The sequence below is a fragment of the Marmota flaviventris genome, chromosome 9, assembly GCF_047511675.1.
Source record: "Marmota flaviventris isolate mMarFla1 chromosome 9, mMarFla1.hap1, whole genome shotgun sequence".
NCBI lineage: Eukaryota > Metazoa > Chordata > Mammalia > Rodentia > Sciuridae > Marmota > Marmota flaviventris.
Genome location: NC_092506.1, coordinates 89,138,217 through 89,153,877, shown reverse-complemented (window position 1 = coordinate 89,153,877; position 15,661 = coordinate 89,138,217). Strand labels below are relative to the sequence as shown.

Genomic DNA, 15,661 nt, shown 5'->3' with positions numbered 1-15,661 from the left:
TTCGACAATGAATTACATAAACAAATCCAAGAAGCAAAAGATCAACTATACAGAGAGATAGAGGTTATAAAAAACAAACAAACAGAAATCCTAGAAATACAGGAAGCAATAAACAAACTTAAAAACTCAAATGAGAATACTACCAGCAGAGTAGAACACTTAGAAGATAGAACATCAGACAATGAAGACAAAGTATTTCAACTTGAAAAGAGCATAGACAGCTCAGCAAGACTGTTAAGAAGCCATGAGCAGAACATCCAAGAAATATGGGATAACATCAAGAGACCAAACGTAAGAGTCATTGGGATACAGGAAGGTATAGAGGTCCAAACCAAAGGAATGAGCAATCTGTTCAACGAAATAATATGAGAAAACTTCCCAGACTTGAAGAATGAGACAGAATACCAAATCCTAGAAGCCTACAGGACACCGAATGTGCAAAATCATAAGAGATCCACACCTAGACACATTATAATGAAGACGCCCAACATACAGAATAAGGAGAGAATTTTAAAAGCTACAAGAGAAAGGAAGCAGATTACATTTAGGGGTAAACCAATCAGGATAACAGCTGATATTTCAACACAGACTCTGAAAGCTAGAAGATCCTGGTACAACATATTTCAAACACTGAAAGAAAATGGGTTCCAACCAAGAATTGTGTATCCAGCAAAATTAAGCTTCAGGATGGAAGATGAAATTAAAACCTTCCACGATAAACAAAAGGTAAAAGAATTTGCAGCTAGAAAACCATCTCTTCAAAACATCCTCGGCAAAACATTACAGGAAGAGGAAATGGAAAATTACAATGAAAACCAAAAGTGGGAGGTAGTACAGTAAAGGAAAAAAATAATCAAAGAGGAAAAACAAACCATGTTAAGTAACATAAATAAACAAATATGGCTGGAAGAACAATCCATATCTCAACAATAACCCTAAATGTTAACGGCTTAAACTCACCAATTAAGAGACACAGGCTAGTAGAATGGATCAAAAAAAAAAAAAATCCAACAATATGCTGCCTACAGGAGACGCATTTGATAGGAAAAGACATACACAGACTGAAGGTGAAAGATTGGGAAAAATATCACTCATATGGACTTCGGAAATAAGCAGGAGTATCAATACTCATATCAAATACAATAGATTTCAAGCCAAAGTTAATCAAAAGGAATAAAGAGGGACACTACATACTGCTCAAGGGAACCATACAACAACAAGACATAACAATCATAAGCTAGCCAATCCCTAAAAAACAAATGCCAAATGTCTTCTTTGATATAAGGAGAGTGACTAAGAACAGAGTAGGGAGGAAGAGCATGAGAAGAAAATTAATATTAAACAGGGATGAGAGGTGGGAGGGAAAGGGAGAGAGAAGGAAAATTGCATGGAAATGGAAGGAGACCCTCAGGGTTATACAAAATTACATACAAGAGGAAGTGAGGGGTAAGGGAAAAAAAAAAGGGGGGGGAGAAATGAATTACAGTAGATGGGGTAGAGAGAGAAGAGGGGAGGGGAGGGGGGATAGCAGAGGATAGGAAAGGCAGCAGAATACAACAGACACTAGTATGGCAATATGTAAATCACTGGATGTGTAACCGATGTGATTCTGCAATCTGTATACGGGGTAAAAATGGGAGTTCATAACCCACTTGAATCAAAGTGTGAAATATGATATATCAAGAACTATGTAATGTTTTGAACAACCAACAATAAAAATTTTAAAAAAAAAGAAACATTGCTACAACATACCAATTACTTAATAAATATTAGAGAATTAGCTGGATATTAAGTATTGACTATGAGCATACAACATTGAAAATGGTGTGTTGATTTTCGTTATATTTATCTAAAAATACCTGGAAGAGGAGAGAGAACATGGTGGCAAGAGGGGAGGCAGCGCTTTCAGTACCTCCTCAACAACGGGATCAGAGAGACGCATGGATACGCTTAGATACGACCTGCTGAGAAACTCCTAGCAAAATTCCACTAAAGAGAGATCGGCCGGGAATCGGTAGGATTTTTGGAGGTGACAGTCTGCGCTAGACGAGTGAATCTCCGCCACGCAGCGCAGAGGTCCAGACCCGCCAGCCGCTGCCCGCGCGACTCGGCGACTGTCGGCTGCCTGCACCGGCCCCCGCGTCAGGGCGGATAGCCTCCGAGGCGCAGCGCAGCAGGAGCGGTGCAGGGACTCTAGGAAGAGGTCTCTCGCCAAGCCTTCATGAAATAGCAAACCGGGAGCTGAAACCAACCAGAAACAGACCAGTCCCACCCCTCCCTTCGGACACTCCGGCAAGAAGCCTGGGGCCCGCCATAGCAGAGTGGTGACATCACCAGAGTTCCGCCGACAGAATTCCTTCCCAGCGGAATCCACATTAGCAGGTGTGTGACTCCCACCCCCTCCAGATACAAGCAGCCAGGAAACCACCGGGGGCGTGTCTGTAGGGAAGCAGAGAGGATTCCAGATCCCCACCTCCCCTTAACACCAGCGGCGACACCCAAGATCTTAGCCGCTAGTTTCTGGGGGCGTGCCCACCAAAGGGGTCCAGAAAATTGGATCACCCCACCACAGCACTGGGGCTTAGATGAATGACAGAGAGGGTGTTCATCGTTCGGGATATAGGACACGCGGTGGGGCTGCAAGTGTAATCAGATCCTTGGGGAACCGCCTCTGGTGAACAGGACCTGGCTGGCTGGCTGGCTGGGAGGAGGAACAGGGGGAGGAGCCGGATAAGTGAAAGGGCTCTGGACTAACAGGACTGAGAGACTCCCAGGAGCTACCGTACAGGGATTTCTGTCAGCACATAGAGGGCAGAAGCTCGGCTCAGAGGGCACAGCTCCGCCTATTGGAAGAGAAGAAAATGGGATTCAGCCATTGAACAGGGGATGCCAGCATGGCAGAGATCTGATGTCATCGGAGAGCGGCCGAGGAGAAAACTTCATCGGTGCCAGCGGCAACGGAAACAGTTGGTCCCCTGGTAGGGAGGGTGAGTCACAGATAACCGAGTCTCACTCGCTTTGTCGTCGAGCCAGAGGGGAGGAGCGGGGCCGCCGCCCGCGCCCGCAAGGTAGGCAGACCTGCGACCAACCTGCAGATCAGGCCCAGCGGTCTGCAGGCATGGTAGGAGGGGCAGGGCAGAGCCACCGCCCGCGCCGGCAAGGTAAGCAGACCGGCGACAGACCGGCGGATCAGGCCCAGCGGCCTGCCAGCGTGGTACACACTTCACCCCAACTGGAGTAGGGGCGGCGCAGAGCAGAGCCTTCGCCCGCGCCCAGATCAGGCCCAACGGCCCGCCTGTGTGGTGGTCAAGTGACCCCAATTGGAGTGGGGGCGGAGCGGAACTAACACCCGTGCCCGCAAGGTGGGCAGACCTGCGACCAACCTGCAGATCAGGCCTAGCGGTCCCCGGGCGTGGTAGGAGGGGCAGGGCAGAGCCTTCGCCCCCACCTGCAAGGTAGGCAGACCTGCGACAGTACGGCGGATCAGGCCCAGGGGTCCGCGGGCGTGGTAGACACCTCACACCAATTGGAGGAGGGGCAGAGCAGAGCCCCCGCCCGCACCTGCAAGGGAGACTTTTCAACTATACAAGAGAAATATAAATATATAGGGGGGGAAAAATTTCAAAAACACAACAGCTTCACCAAGAAGAAAGAAACGCAAGCAGTATGAAAAGACAAGGAAAGAAAGGACTACAAGCAATGCAGGTCAGCTCAACTTTAGAAGAGGTAACAGCTGCAGCAGATGCAATGTCAGATAAAGAATTCAGGATATATATGCTTCAGATGATCTGGAGTATCAAGGAAGAAATTAGACAGCAAAATCAGACAATGAAAGATCACTTCGACAAGGAATTACACAAACAAATCCAGGAAGCAAAGGATCAACTATACAGGGAGATAGAGGTTATAAAAAACAAACAAACAGAAATCCTAGAAATGCAGGAAGCAATAAACCAACTTAAAAACTCAATTGAGAATACTACCAGCAGAGTAGAACACTTAGAAGATAGAACATCACACAATGAAGACAAAGTATTTCAAGTGGAAAAGAACATAGACAGCTCAGCAAGACTCTTAAGAAACCATGAGCAGAACATCCAAGAAATATGGGATAACATTAAGAGACCAAACTTAAGAGTCATTGGGATACAGGAAGGTATAGAAACCCATACCAAAAGAATGAGCAATTTATTCAATGAAATAATAGGAGAAAACTTCCCAGACTTGAAGAATGTGACAGAATCCCAAATTCTACAAGCCTACAGGACGCCGAATGTGCAAAATTATAAGAGATCCACACCTAGACACATTATAATGAAGATGCCCAACATACAGAATAAGGAGAGAATTTTAAAAGCTACAAGAGAAAGGAAGCAGATTACATTTAGGGGCAAGCCAATCAGGATAACAGCTGATATTTCAACACAGACTCTGAAAGCTAGAAGATCCTGGAATAACATATTTCAAACACTGAAAGAAAATGGGTTACAACCAAGAATTGTGTATCCAGCAAAATTAAGCTTCAGGATGGAAGATGAAATTAAAACCTTCCACGACAAACAAAAGTTAAAAGAATATGCAGCTAGAAAACCATCTCTTCAAAACATCCTCGGCAAAACATTACAGGAAGAGGAAATGGAAAATAACAATGAAAATCAACAGTGGGAGGTAGGACAGTAAAGGGGGGGGGAAATAATCAAAGAGGAAAACAAACCATGTTTAGTAACATGAATAAACAAATATGGCTGGAACAACAACCCATATCTCAATAATAACCCTAAATGTTAATGGCTTAAACTCACCAATTAAGAGACACAGGCTAGTAGAATGGATCTCAAAACAAGACCCAACAATATGCTGCCTACAGGAGATGCATTTGATAGGAAAAGACATACATAGGCTGAAGGTGAAAGGTTGGGAAAAATCATATCACTCATATGGACTTCGGAAACAAGCAGGAGTGTCCATACTCATATCAAATAAAATAGATTTCAAGCCAAAGTTAATCAAAAGGGATAAAGAGGGACACTACATACTGCTTAAGGGAACCATACACCAACAAGACATAACAATCATAAATATATATGCCCCAAACAATGGTGCAGCTATGTTCATCAAACAAACTCTTCTCAAGTTCAAGAGTCTAATAGACCACCATACAATAATCATGGGAGACTTCAACACACCTCTCTCGCCACTGGACAGATCTTCCAAACAAAAGTTGAATAAGGAAACTATAGAACTCAATAACACAATTAATAACCTAGACTTAATTGACATATATAGAATATACCACCCAACATCAAGCAGTTACACTTTTTTCTCAGCAGCACATGGATCCTTCTCAAAAATAGATCATATATTATGTCACAGGGTAACTCTTAGACAATATAAAGGAGTAGAGATAATACCATGCATCCTATCTGATCATAATGGAATGAAACTGAAAATCAACGATAAAAGAAGGAAGGAAAAAGCATACATCACTTGGAGAATGAACAATAGGTTACTGAATGATCAATGGGTTATAGAACACATCAAGGAGGAAATTAAAAAATTCTTAGAGATTAATGAAAACACAGACACAACAAATCGGAATCTATGGGACACACTGAAAGCAGTTCTAAGAGGAAAATTCATTGCTTGGAGTTCATTCCTTAAAAAAAGAAAAAACCAACAAATAAATGATCTCATATTCATCTCAAAATCCTACAAAAAGAAGAGCAAAACAACAGCAAAAGAAGGAGAAGGCAAGAAATAATTAAAATCAGAGCTGAAATTAATGAAATCGAAACAAAAGAAACAATTGAAAAAATTGACAAAACTAAAAGTTGGTTCTTTGAAAAAATAAACAAAATCGACAGACCCTTAGCCATGCTAGCGAAGAGAAGAAGAGAGAGAACTCAAATTACTAGCATACGGGATGAAAAAGGCAATATCACAACAGACACTTCAGAAATACAGAAGATAATCAAAAATTATTTTGAATCCTTATACTCCAATAAATTAGAAGATAGTGAAGGCATCGATAAATTTCTGAAGTCATATGATCTGCCCAGATTGAGTCAGGAGGATATAGACAACCTAAACAGACCAATATCAATTGAGGAAATAGAAGAAACCATCAAAAGACTACCAACTAAGAAAAGCCCAGGACCGGATGGGTATACAGCAGAATTTTACAAAACCTTTAAAGAGGAACTAATACCAATAATTTTCAAGCTACTTCAGGAAATAGAAAAAGAGGGAGAACTTCCAAATTCATTCTACGAGGCCAACATCACCCTGATACCTAAACCAGACAAAGACACTTCAAAGAAAGAAAACTACAGACCAATACCTCTAATGAACCTAGATGCAAAAATCCTCAATAAAATTCTGGCGAATCGGATACAAAAACATATCAAAAAAATTGTGCACCATGATCAAGTAGGATTCATCCCTGGGATGCAAGGTTGGTTCAATATACGGAAATCAATAAATGTTATTCACCACATCAATAGACTTAAAAATAAGAACCATATGATCATCTCGATAGATGCGGAAAAAGCATTCGACAAAGTACAGCATCCCTTTATGTTCAAAACTCTAGAGAAACTAGGGATAACAGGAACATACCTCAATATTGTAAAAGCAATCTATGCTAAGCCTCAGGCTAGCATCATTCTGAATGCAGAAAAATTGAAGGCATTCCCTCTAAAATCTGGAACAAGACAGGGATGCCCTCTTTCACCACTTCTGTTCAACATAGTTCTCAAAACACTGGCCAGAGCAATTAGACAGACGAAAGAAATTAAAGGCATAAAAATAGGAAAAGAAGAACTTAAATTATCACTATTTGCAGGTGACATGATTCTATACCTAGCAGACCCAAAAGGGTCTACAAAGAAACTATTAGAGCTAATAAATGAATTCAGCAAAGTGGCAGGATATAAAATCAACACGCATAAATCAAAGGCATTCCTGTATATCAGCGACAAATCCTCTGAAATGGAAATGAGGACAACCACTCCATTCACAATTACTTCAAAAAAAATAAAATACTTGGGAATCAACCTAACAAAAGAGGTGAAAGACTTATGCAATGAAAACTACAGAACCCTAAAGAGAGAAATAGAAGAAGATCTTAGAAGATGGAAAAATATACCCTGTTCATGGATAGGCAGAACTAACATCATCAAAATGGCGATATTACCAAGTTCTCTATAGGTTTAATGCAATGCCAATCAAAATCCCAACGGCATTTCTTGTAGAAATAGAGAAAGCAATCATGAAATTCATATGGAAAAATAAAAGACCTAGAATAGCAAAAACAATGCTAAGCAGGAAGTGTGAATCAGGCGGTATAGCGATACCAGACTTCAAACTATACTACAGAGCAATAGTAACAAAAACAGCATGGTACTGGTACCAAAACAGGCGGGTGGACCAATGGTACAGAATAGAGGACACAGAAACCAATCCACAAAACTACAACTATCTTATATTTGATAAAGGGGCTAAAAGCATGCAATGGAGGAAGGATAGCATCTTCAACAAATGGTGCTGGGAAAACTGGAAATCCATATGCAACAAAATGAAACTGAATCCCTTTCTCTCGCCATGCACTAAAGTTAATTCAAAATGGATCAAGGAGCTTGATATCAAATCAGAGACACGCCGTCTGATAGAAGAAAAAGTTGGCTACGATCTACATTCTGTGGGGTCGGGTTCCAAATTCCTCAATAGGACACCCATAGCACAAATTTAATAACTAGAATCAACAAATGGGACTTACTCAAACTAAAAAGTTTTTTCTCAGCTAAAGAAACAATAAGAGAGGTAAATAGAGAGCCTACATCCTGGGAACAAATCTTTACTCCTCACACTTCAGATAGAGCCCTAATATCCAGAGTATACAAAGAACTCCAAAAATTAGACAATAAGATAACAAACAACCCAATCAACAAATGGGCCAAGGACCTGAACAGACACTTCTCAGAGGAGGACATACAATCAATCAACAAGTACATGAAAAAATGCTCACCATCTCTAGCAGTCAGAGAAATGCAAATCAAAACCACCCTAAGATACCATCTCACTCCAGTAAGATTGGCAGCCATTATGAAGTCAAACAACAACAAGTGCTGGCGAGGATGTGGGGAAAAGGGTACACTTGTACATTGCTCGTGGGACTGCAAATTGGTGCAGCCAATTTGGAAAGCAGTATGGAGATTTCTTGGAAAGCTGGGAATGGAGCCACCATTTGACCCAGCTATTCCCCTTCTTGGTCTATTCCCTAAAGACCTAAAAAGAGCATGCTACAGGGACACTGCTACATCGATGTTCATAGCAGCTCAATTCACAATAGCAACACTGTGGAACCAACCCAGATGCCCTTCAATAGATGAATGGATTAAAAAAAATGTGGCATTTATACACAATGGAGTATTACTCTGCATTAAAAAATGACAAAACCATAGAATTTGCAGGGAAATGGATGGCACTAGAGCAGATTATGCTAAGTGAAGCTAGCCAATCCCTAAAAAACAAATGCCAAATGTCTTCTTTGATATAAGGAGAGTAACTAAGAACAGAGTAGGGACGAAGAGCATGAGAAGATTAACATTAAACAGAGATGAGAGGTGGGAGGGAAAGGGAGAGAAAAGGGAAATTGCATGGAAATGGAAGGAGACCCTCAGGGTTATACAAAAGAACATACAAGAGGAAATGAGGGGAAAGGGAAAAATAATACAAGGGGGAGAAATGAAGGTCAGTAGAGGGGGTAGAGAGAGAAGAGGGGTGGGGAGGGGAGGGGAGGGGGGATAGTAGAGGATAGGAAAGGTAGCAGAACATGACAGTCACTAGTATGGCAATATGTAAATCAATGGATGTGTAATTGATGTGATTCTGCAATCTGTATATGGGCTAAAAATGGGAGTTCATAACCCACTTGAAGCAAAGTGTGAAAGATGATATATCAAGAACTATGTAATGTTTTGAACAACCAACAATAAAAAAAAATAATAAAAAAATAAAATAAAAATAAAAATACCTGGAAGATAATAATGTGATTTCTAAATTTCTAAATAAACATTGTTTAGGAAAATTGAAAACACTGGGTTTATAGACGTAAGGTTTGCTTTTTCACTTGCTTTTTTCTAAATATATATATATATATATATATATATATATATATATATATATATATATATATACACACATAAACATATATATGTATATTTATTTAACTTATAGAGAAAAAGGACACATGATATATACACACACAGACACACACACACACATACAGAGAGAGAGAGAGAGAGAATGGTTTCAGTTTTTATGTGATAAATTTCTTTCCTGGTACAGAAATTCTTCTTCCATAAATTAAAAAAAAAAAGGAAACATATCACTTCAAAAAAATTTGTAGCATATATATAAGTAGCTGTGTCATAAAACTGAAAGCAACCATAACAAATGCTATATTAAATTATATATTCCTCAGCTTTCCAAGTTTTCACAATTATAAAAAAAAATGTTCCAATGTTTATAAAAATTCTCATACTCAATAGCAATCACAGGGACTGAGAGATACACAAAAGCTTTTAAAATTAATCCTATTCCCAAATTATCCTTAAACATAAGTATAATATTTGCATGAAGAAATCTTTTTTCAATGTAAAACAGAAAAAATTTAAAAGGATAAAATTTTTTTAACATGACAACATACTTATAGAAAATGTGGTGATACTATCATCAGATATTAAGAACTAAAATTTTAAAGTCAAAATAAAATGAAAATTGAATGTCGAATACAAACACTCCCAGCCTTAATTCATGACATTAAATTTTTCTTGCTCAACTTTTCACTAGTAATTGGAAATATATGTAGCAGTAGCTACTTAAACAGAGACAGAAGATATTTATTCTCACCAAAGAATTTCTTTAAAAAGAAGTACCTTCTTTACAAAATAGAAGACACAGAGGCAAACCCCGACATCTACAGTTATCTGATCCTTCACAAAAGTGCCAAAAACATATAGGAGTAAAGACATCCTTTACAAGAAATGATGCTAAAATAACTGGTTATCCACATGTAGAATGAGACTAGACTCTTATCTCTCACCCTGCACAAAAATCAACTCAAAATGAATCAAAGATGTAGAAATTAGACCTGAAACTATCCAACTCCTAGAAGAAAACACAGGCTCAACACTCCAGCATATAGGCATATGCAATTACTTTCCCAAAAGTACCCCTAAAGCTCAGAAACAATGCCAAGAGTTAATAAATGGAACAGCATCAACTTAAAAAGCTTCTGCACAGCAAAGGAAACAATTAGAAATGTAAAGAAAGAACACACAGAATGGGAGAAAATATTTTGTTAGCAACTCTTCTGACGTAGGATTAATACTGAGAATACGTAAAGAACTCAAAAAATTTAAAACAAAAAAAAAAAATCAAATAACCCAATTAATAAATGGGCAAATGAATTAAACAGACATTTCACAAAAGAAGAAAAATGGTCAACAAATATACGAACAACTATTCAACATCATTAGCAACTAGGGAAATGCAAATCAAAACTGCACTGAAATTTCATCTCACACGGGTCAGAATGGCAGTAATCAGGAATACAAATAATAATAAATGCTAAAAAGGATGTGCAGAGAAATGAACACTTTTACACTGTGGGATTGTCAATTATCACAACCACTAATGGAAATCAAGTATGGAGGCTCCTCAAAAGACTAGGAATGGAACCACCACACGACTCATCTACTCCACTTCTTGGTGTTTATCCTAAAGAATTAAAGTTATCTTACTACAATGATACATGTTTATAGAAGCACAATTCACAATAGCCAAACAATAAAAACAGCCTAAGTGTCCATTAACAGATGAATGTATAAAGAAAATGTGGTATATATACACAATGGTGACTTATTTAGCTATAAAGATAAATGAAATTTCTGGGTATAGTGGAACATGCCTGTAATTCCAGTGGCTCAGGAGGCTGACAAAGGAGAATTGCAAGTTCAGAAAAAGTGTGGCGCTAAGCAATTCAGTGAGACTCTGTATCTAAATAAAATACAAAATAGGGCTGAGGATTTGGCTAAGTGGTTGAATGCCCCTAAGTTCAATCCCCTGTAGCCCCCACACACAAAAAAAATGAAATTGCATCATTTGCAGGAAAATGAATGAAACTTGAGACTATCATGTTAAGCAAAATAAGTCAAGGGTCATATGTTTTCTCTCATATGTGGAAGCTAGAGAGGAAAAAGGGAAAAGAAAGGTACAGGTGAATCTCATGAAAATTAAAGGGAGATCAGTAGAAGAAAGAAACCAAGGGGAAGGAGGTAGAGAAGGAGAGGAGAAGTGTTGGGGAGTTACATTGGCCAAACTGTCTTGTTATATTCTGTGCATGTATAAATATGTAACAACAAATTCCATCATTACATACAAATGTAATATACCAATTTAAAAAATGTAGGAAAAAAGTACCTTCTGTATTATTCTACACCCTTACCATCATTAGAGTGATACATTACAAAAAGAAGTAAAAATAGTGGTTGCAATTAAAATTATCAAAATTTAAAAAGTCACTTGAGCTTTATATTTCAAATACACAAAATACATTTCAAAATTTAACTTACTTCTCTTTAAGTTCTGAGACCTTTTGACCAACAGAGTTAAGAAGCTCTTCTAATTTCTTTTTTCTGTCTTCAGTTTTCTTCAAATTCCTAAAATATAACTCAGTATTATAAAAGTCACTCTATTTTAGATATCAGTTTTAAAGCAGCAACAATACTTTGAAATGTAATCTTGCAGTTAAAACACAATAAAAACTATCAATAATTACATAATATAACACTTTTGCTTCAAATTAAATTTGAGAAACAATGTTAAAATTTGATCCTTTGATCCAACCATACTTTTAGGAATCTATATCAAAAAAACACTTGTGCAAATAGACTTCTGATCAAAAGGGTAGACTACACATATTCATTTATACTCTCTTCTTTCTGAAGCTCTATTAAAATAAAAGCAAAATGATAAAAAAAAAAGTTATAAATGACAAAGATAAAAGAATAAAAGGGAGAAATAAGACAATGGAGAAACTTCCAAAAAATTCTGAAAAGTAACAATTGACACACCAGAACACAAAAACTAAATGCAGCAGAAAAATTTCCAAAAAAAAAAATGGAATTCCAAAATTCTCAAAAAATATAGACAACAGGTATCTCTGAATCTAACACTAAAAATAAATACAGCAGTTTGGTTGATAGTACAAAGAATTTGGCCTCAAATTTTCTAACCCATTAAAAATAGACTTTTTCTCTAAAACCATCCCAGAATACAGCAACACCAGTACCAGTTATACCCCCAAATAACTCATTCTACCCCTACCCATACCCTATGTAGATTCTTTGGAGACAAAAAAGGAATAACAACCTCCTTCTAAAAACTACCCAGGGCAGGGGAGGTACCTTGGGGGAAAAAAAAAATTCATGGAAAAAGAATCTCTTTTTCCCAACTATAAATCATCTTACAAATAGAACTTCAGCAGTAAACTGGATACATAATAAGCTACCTTGAAACCAACCTAATCTGGGGACTTGTTTGCAATGCCATATTTTTCTTAATTTCTTAAAGCTATCTTTAAGCTACCTAAAGTGGTAATTTCACTAATTTAAAGCCAAAAGCACTCCAAACGACACAGAAGTACAAAAATAATACCAATGGAATAATGCAATAAACTTTCCAAGAACCAATAAATGAATTTCTAAATTTAAAGTGGACAGTAACTATCCACCACCAAGAATTGTAAAATTCACAATGTTAGAAACTAAGATCCTAAAAACTTTCGAAGAGAAAAAAATATAGGGTAACATGCAAAACTCTGGGGATCAAAATGGTATTAAGACTTTTCAAGAAAAAGGTTGGACTCTAGAAGAGAGCAGAGCAGGGGTTCGCAATATTTACTGTGCAAACAAATCACCTAGAGGAAGTATTAAAAACAGATCGCAAGGTCTCACTCCTCAACCACACATGAGATCTGATTCAGAAAGTCTGAATGGAGCCTAGTATTCTAAAATGATCTCAAAATAGTTTACATCCTGTATGCTTTTTCTTAGGAAGATACAGTAGAGCATATACTAGAAAAATGAGGGACAAACCTAAGATAAATTCATAATAAAAGGATTCAATACAGAAAAAAGATAAAGGTATTCCCCCAAATAATGATAAATAGCAGTTTCCAGATAACATCTGTAAGCAGCAGCCCTAGGGAGAAACTAATCTAGATTGGAACAGGATAAAAGGCTCTAGGAGGAATAATGCTAAGAAAAAGTAAATAGAACTCTAGACTATCAAAGTGTTTTAGGGTTCTGACAAAGAGAGTAGATAAATTTGTGATACATAAACAGGAAAAAAAGATAATCAATTGAAAAAAATGAGAATGATAATTATGCTTGTAATGCATTTGACTATTGTCATATATGTAAGAAATTTTTAAAAAGTTTAAATAAAGAAGGAAGGAAGGAAGGAAAGAATAACCAGTATATGCACAAGAAAGGAAATGAACTCAAAACATGTCTCAGGTACAAAAATATTTCTATAGTCAAAATAATAAAAATGCTTTTGATTCAACATAAAAATTCATATAATTATATTGATAAAATCAACAAGTTAAAATTAAGAGCTAAAATTTTTGTTCAGAGTAAAAAGTTAATAGGTCATGGAGTGGTGGTGAAGATGGCCGCTGCGCACGGGGGTTGCTGAAGTGCTGAGCGTGGTGCTCAGAGCAGCGGCTTAATCGAGATTTCGCACAGCGTGTAAGAACTCCTTTCACCGTTAATCTGTAGCAGACCACTTTGCCAAGCAGCAGGAAGAAAAAAGAGATCGAAAAAGAGACGCTTGGCTCCCGGACGCTTTGCCGCCCAGAGCTGCGGGCGCTTTGCTCCCATCTGCTTCCTCTTTTGCTTCGCTCTGGGCAGAAAAGGTGAATGTGTAATCAGCAGTTGATTAGAACTGATGTCACGGGTGGAGGAGATAACTGCATTGAAACCAGCGCAACAGGGCTCCCAGGAGCAGCAGACATGGCGTGTAGCCAGTATTGTGGTGAGCGTCACAGGTGAGCGCGGCCTGGTTTGAGGAAACACAAGAAAAGGCCCTAGGCACTCAGGATTGGAGACCCGCCCAGTCTGTGAGGAAGAGCTGCTACACAGTGATTGGTTCCCACTTAGTGAGAGGAGAAGCTTGACCCAGAGGGCACAGCTCCACCTACTGGAAGAGAAATTAATCGAACTCTATGACTGCATTTATTATTATTATTATTATCATTTTTTTCTTTTTCTTTTTTTTTCTTTCATTTTCAATTTTTTATTGTTGTTGTTCTTTAACTTTTTTTAATGTTTCTAATTTTTTTTTAAATTTTTTTTATTATTATTATAATTTTTTTAATTTTAATTTTAATTTTCATTATTTTTATTATCATTATTATTTTTGTAAAAAAATTTTTTTTTCTTTTCTTTCTTTCTTTATTTTCTAACGTTTTTGTGTGTGTTTTGTTTTTGTTTCCTTTGTCTTTTCATTTCTTTTCAATTTTCTTATTCCCCCTTCCTTGAATTCTACCTGCCTACTCTCATTCTCTTTAGTGACTTCCTCCCTTCCCTTCTAATATCTTTCCTCCCAAGCATCAAATAAATTTATAAGAGTAAACAGTAACTCAGCAGTCAAACAGAACAAGAAGTAACATGAGCAGCATAAAAAAGCAAGGAAGAAAAGAGATACAAACAATTAAGGACAGCCTAAATATTCAGGAGGACCTAGAGTCAGCAGAAAAATGGTCATATAAAGAACTCAAGGAACACCTTAGACAGATGGAATGGAACCTTAAAGAGGATATGAGACAGGAAATCCAAACAGTGAAAGAACACTTTGAAAATCAATTACATAAACAGATAAAAGAAGAAGTTAAGCATCTTTATCAGGAGATAGAGATTATAAAAAAAAATCAAACAATAATACTAGAAATGAAGGAAACGATAAACCAAATTAAAAACTCAATTGAGAGTATCACTAACAGAATGGAGCAAGTAGAAGCCAGAACGTCAGATAATGAAGACAAAATATATCATCTTGAAAAGAGCCTAGCCAACTCAGAAAGGCTGGTTAAAAACCACGAGAGAAACATCCAAGAGATATGGGATAACATAAAAAAACCAAACCTACGAGTCATCGGGATAGAAGAAGGTACAGAGATTCAAACCAAGGGAATGAGTAGCCTGCTGAATGAAATAATTACAGAAAACTTTCCAGAAATAAAAAAGGAAACGGATATACAAATTTTAGATGCATAAAGGACACCGAGCACACAAAATCACAGTAGACCAACGCCAAGACACATTGTTATGAAGATATCCAATATACAGAACAAAGAGAAAATATTAAAAGATACAAGAGAAAGGAGGCAGATTACATTCAGGGGTAAACCAATATGGTTAACAACGGATTTTTCATCACAGACGCTGAAAGCGAGAAGATCCTGGAACAACGTATTTCAAACACTGAAAGACAATGGATGCCAACCAAGAATTCTGTATCCAGCAAAATTAAGCTTCACGTACGACAACAAAATAAAAATCTTTCATGATAAACAAAAGCTAAAAGAATTTGC

General features: G+C 37.6%; 1 protein-coding gene across 1 annotated transcript in view; it reads right to left on the bottom strand.

Moving 5' to 3' along the window:
* Nucleotides 1–15,661, bottom strand: part of Dync2h1 (dynein cytoplasmic 2 heavy chain 1) — a 377,152-nt gene that overhangs the window by 236,834 nt on the left and 124,657 nt on the right. The window contains exon 60 of the mRNA XM_071616653.1: nt 11,637–11,723. Coding sequence (XP_071472754.1) covers nt 11,637–11,723 — 87 coding nt within the window. The remainder of the gene's footprint in view (nt 1–11,636; nt 11,724–15,661) is intronic.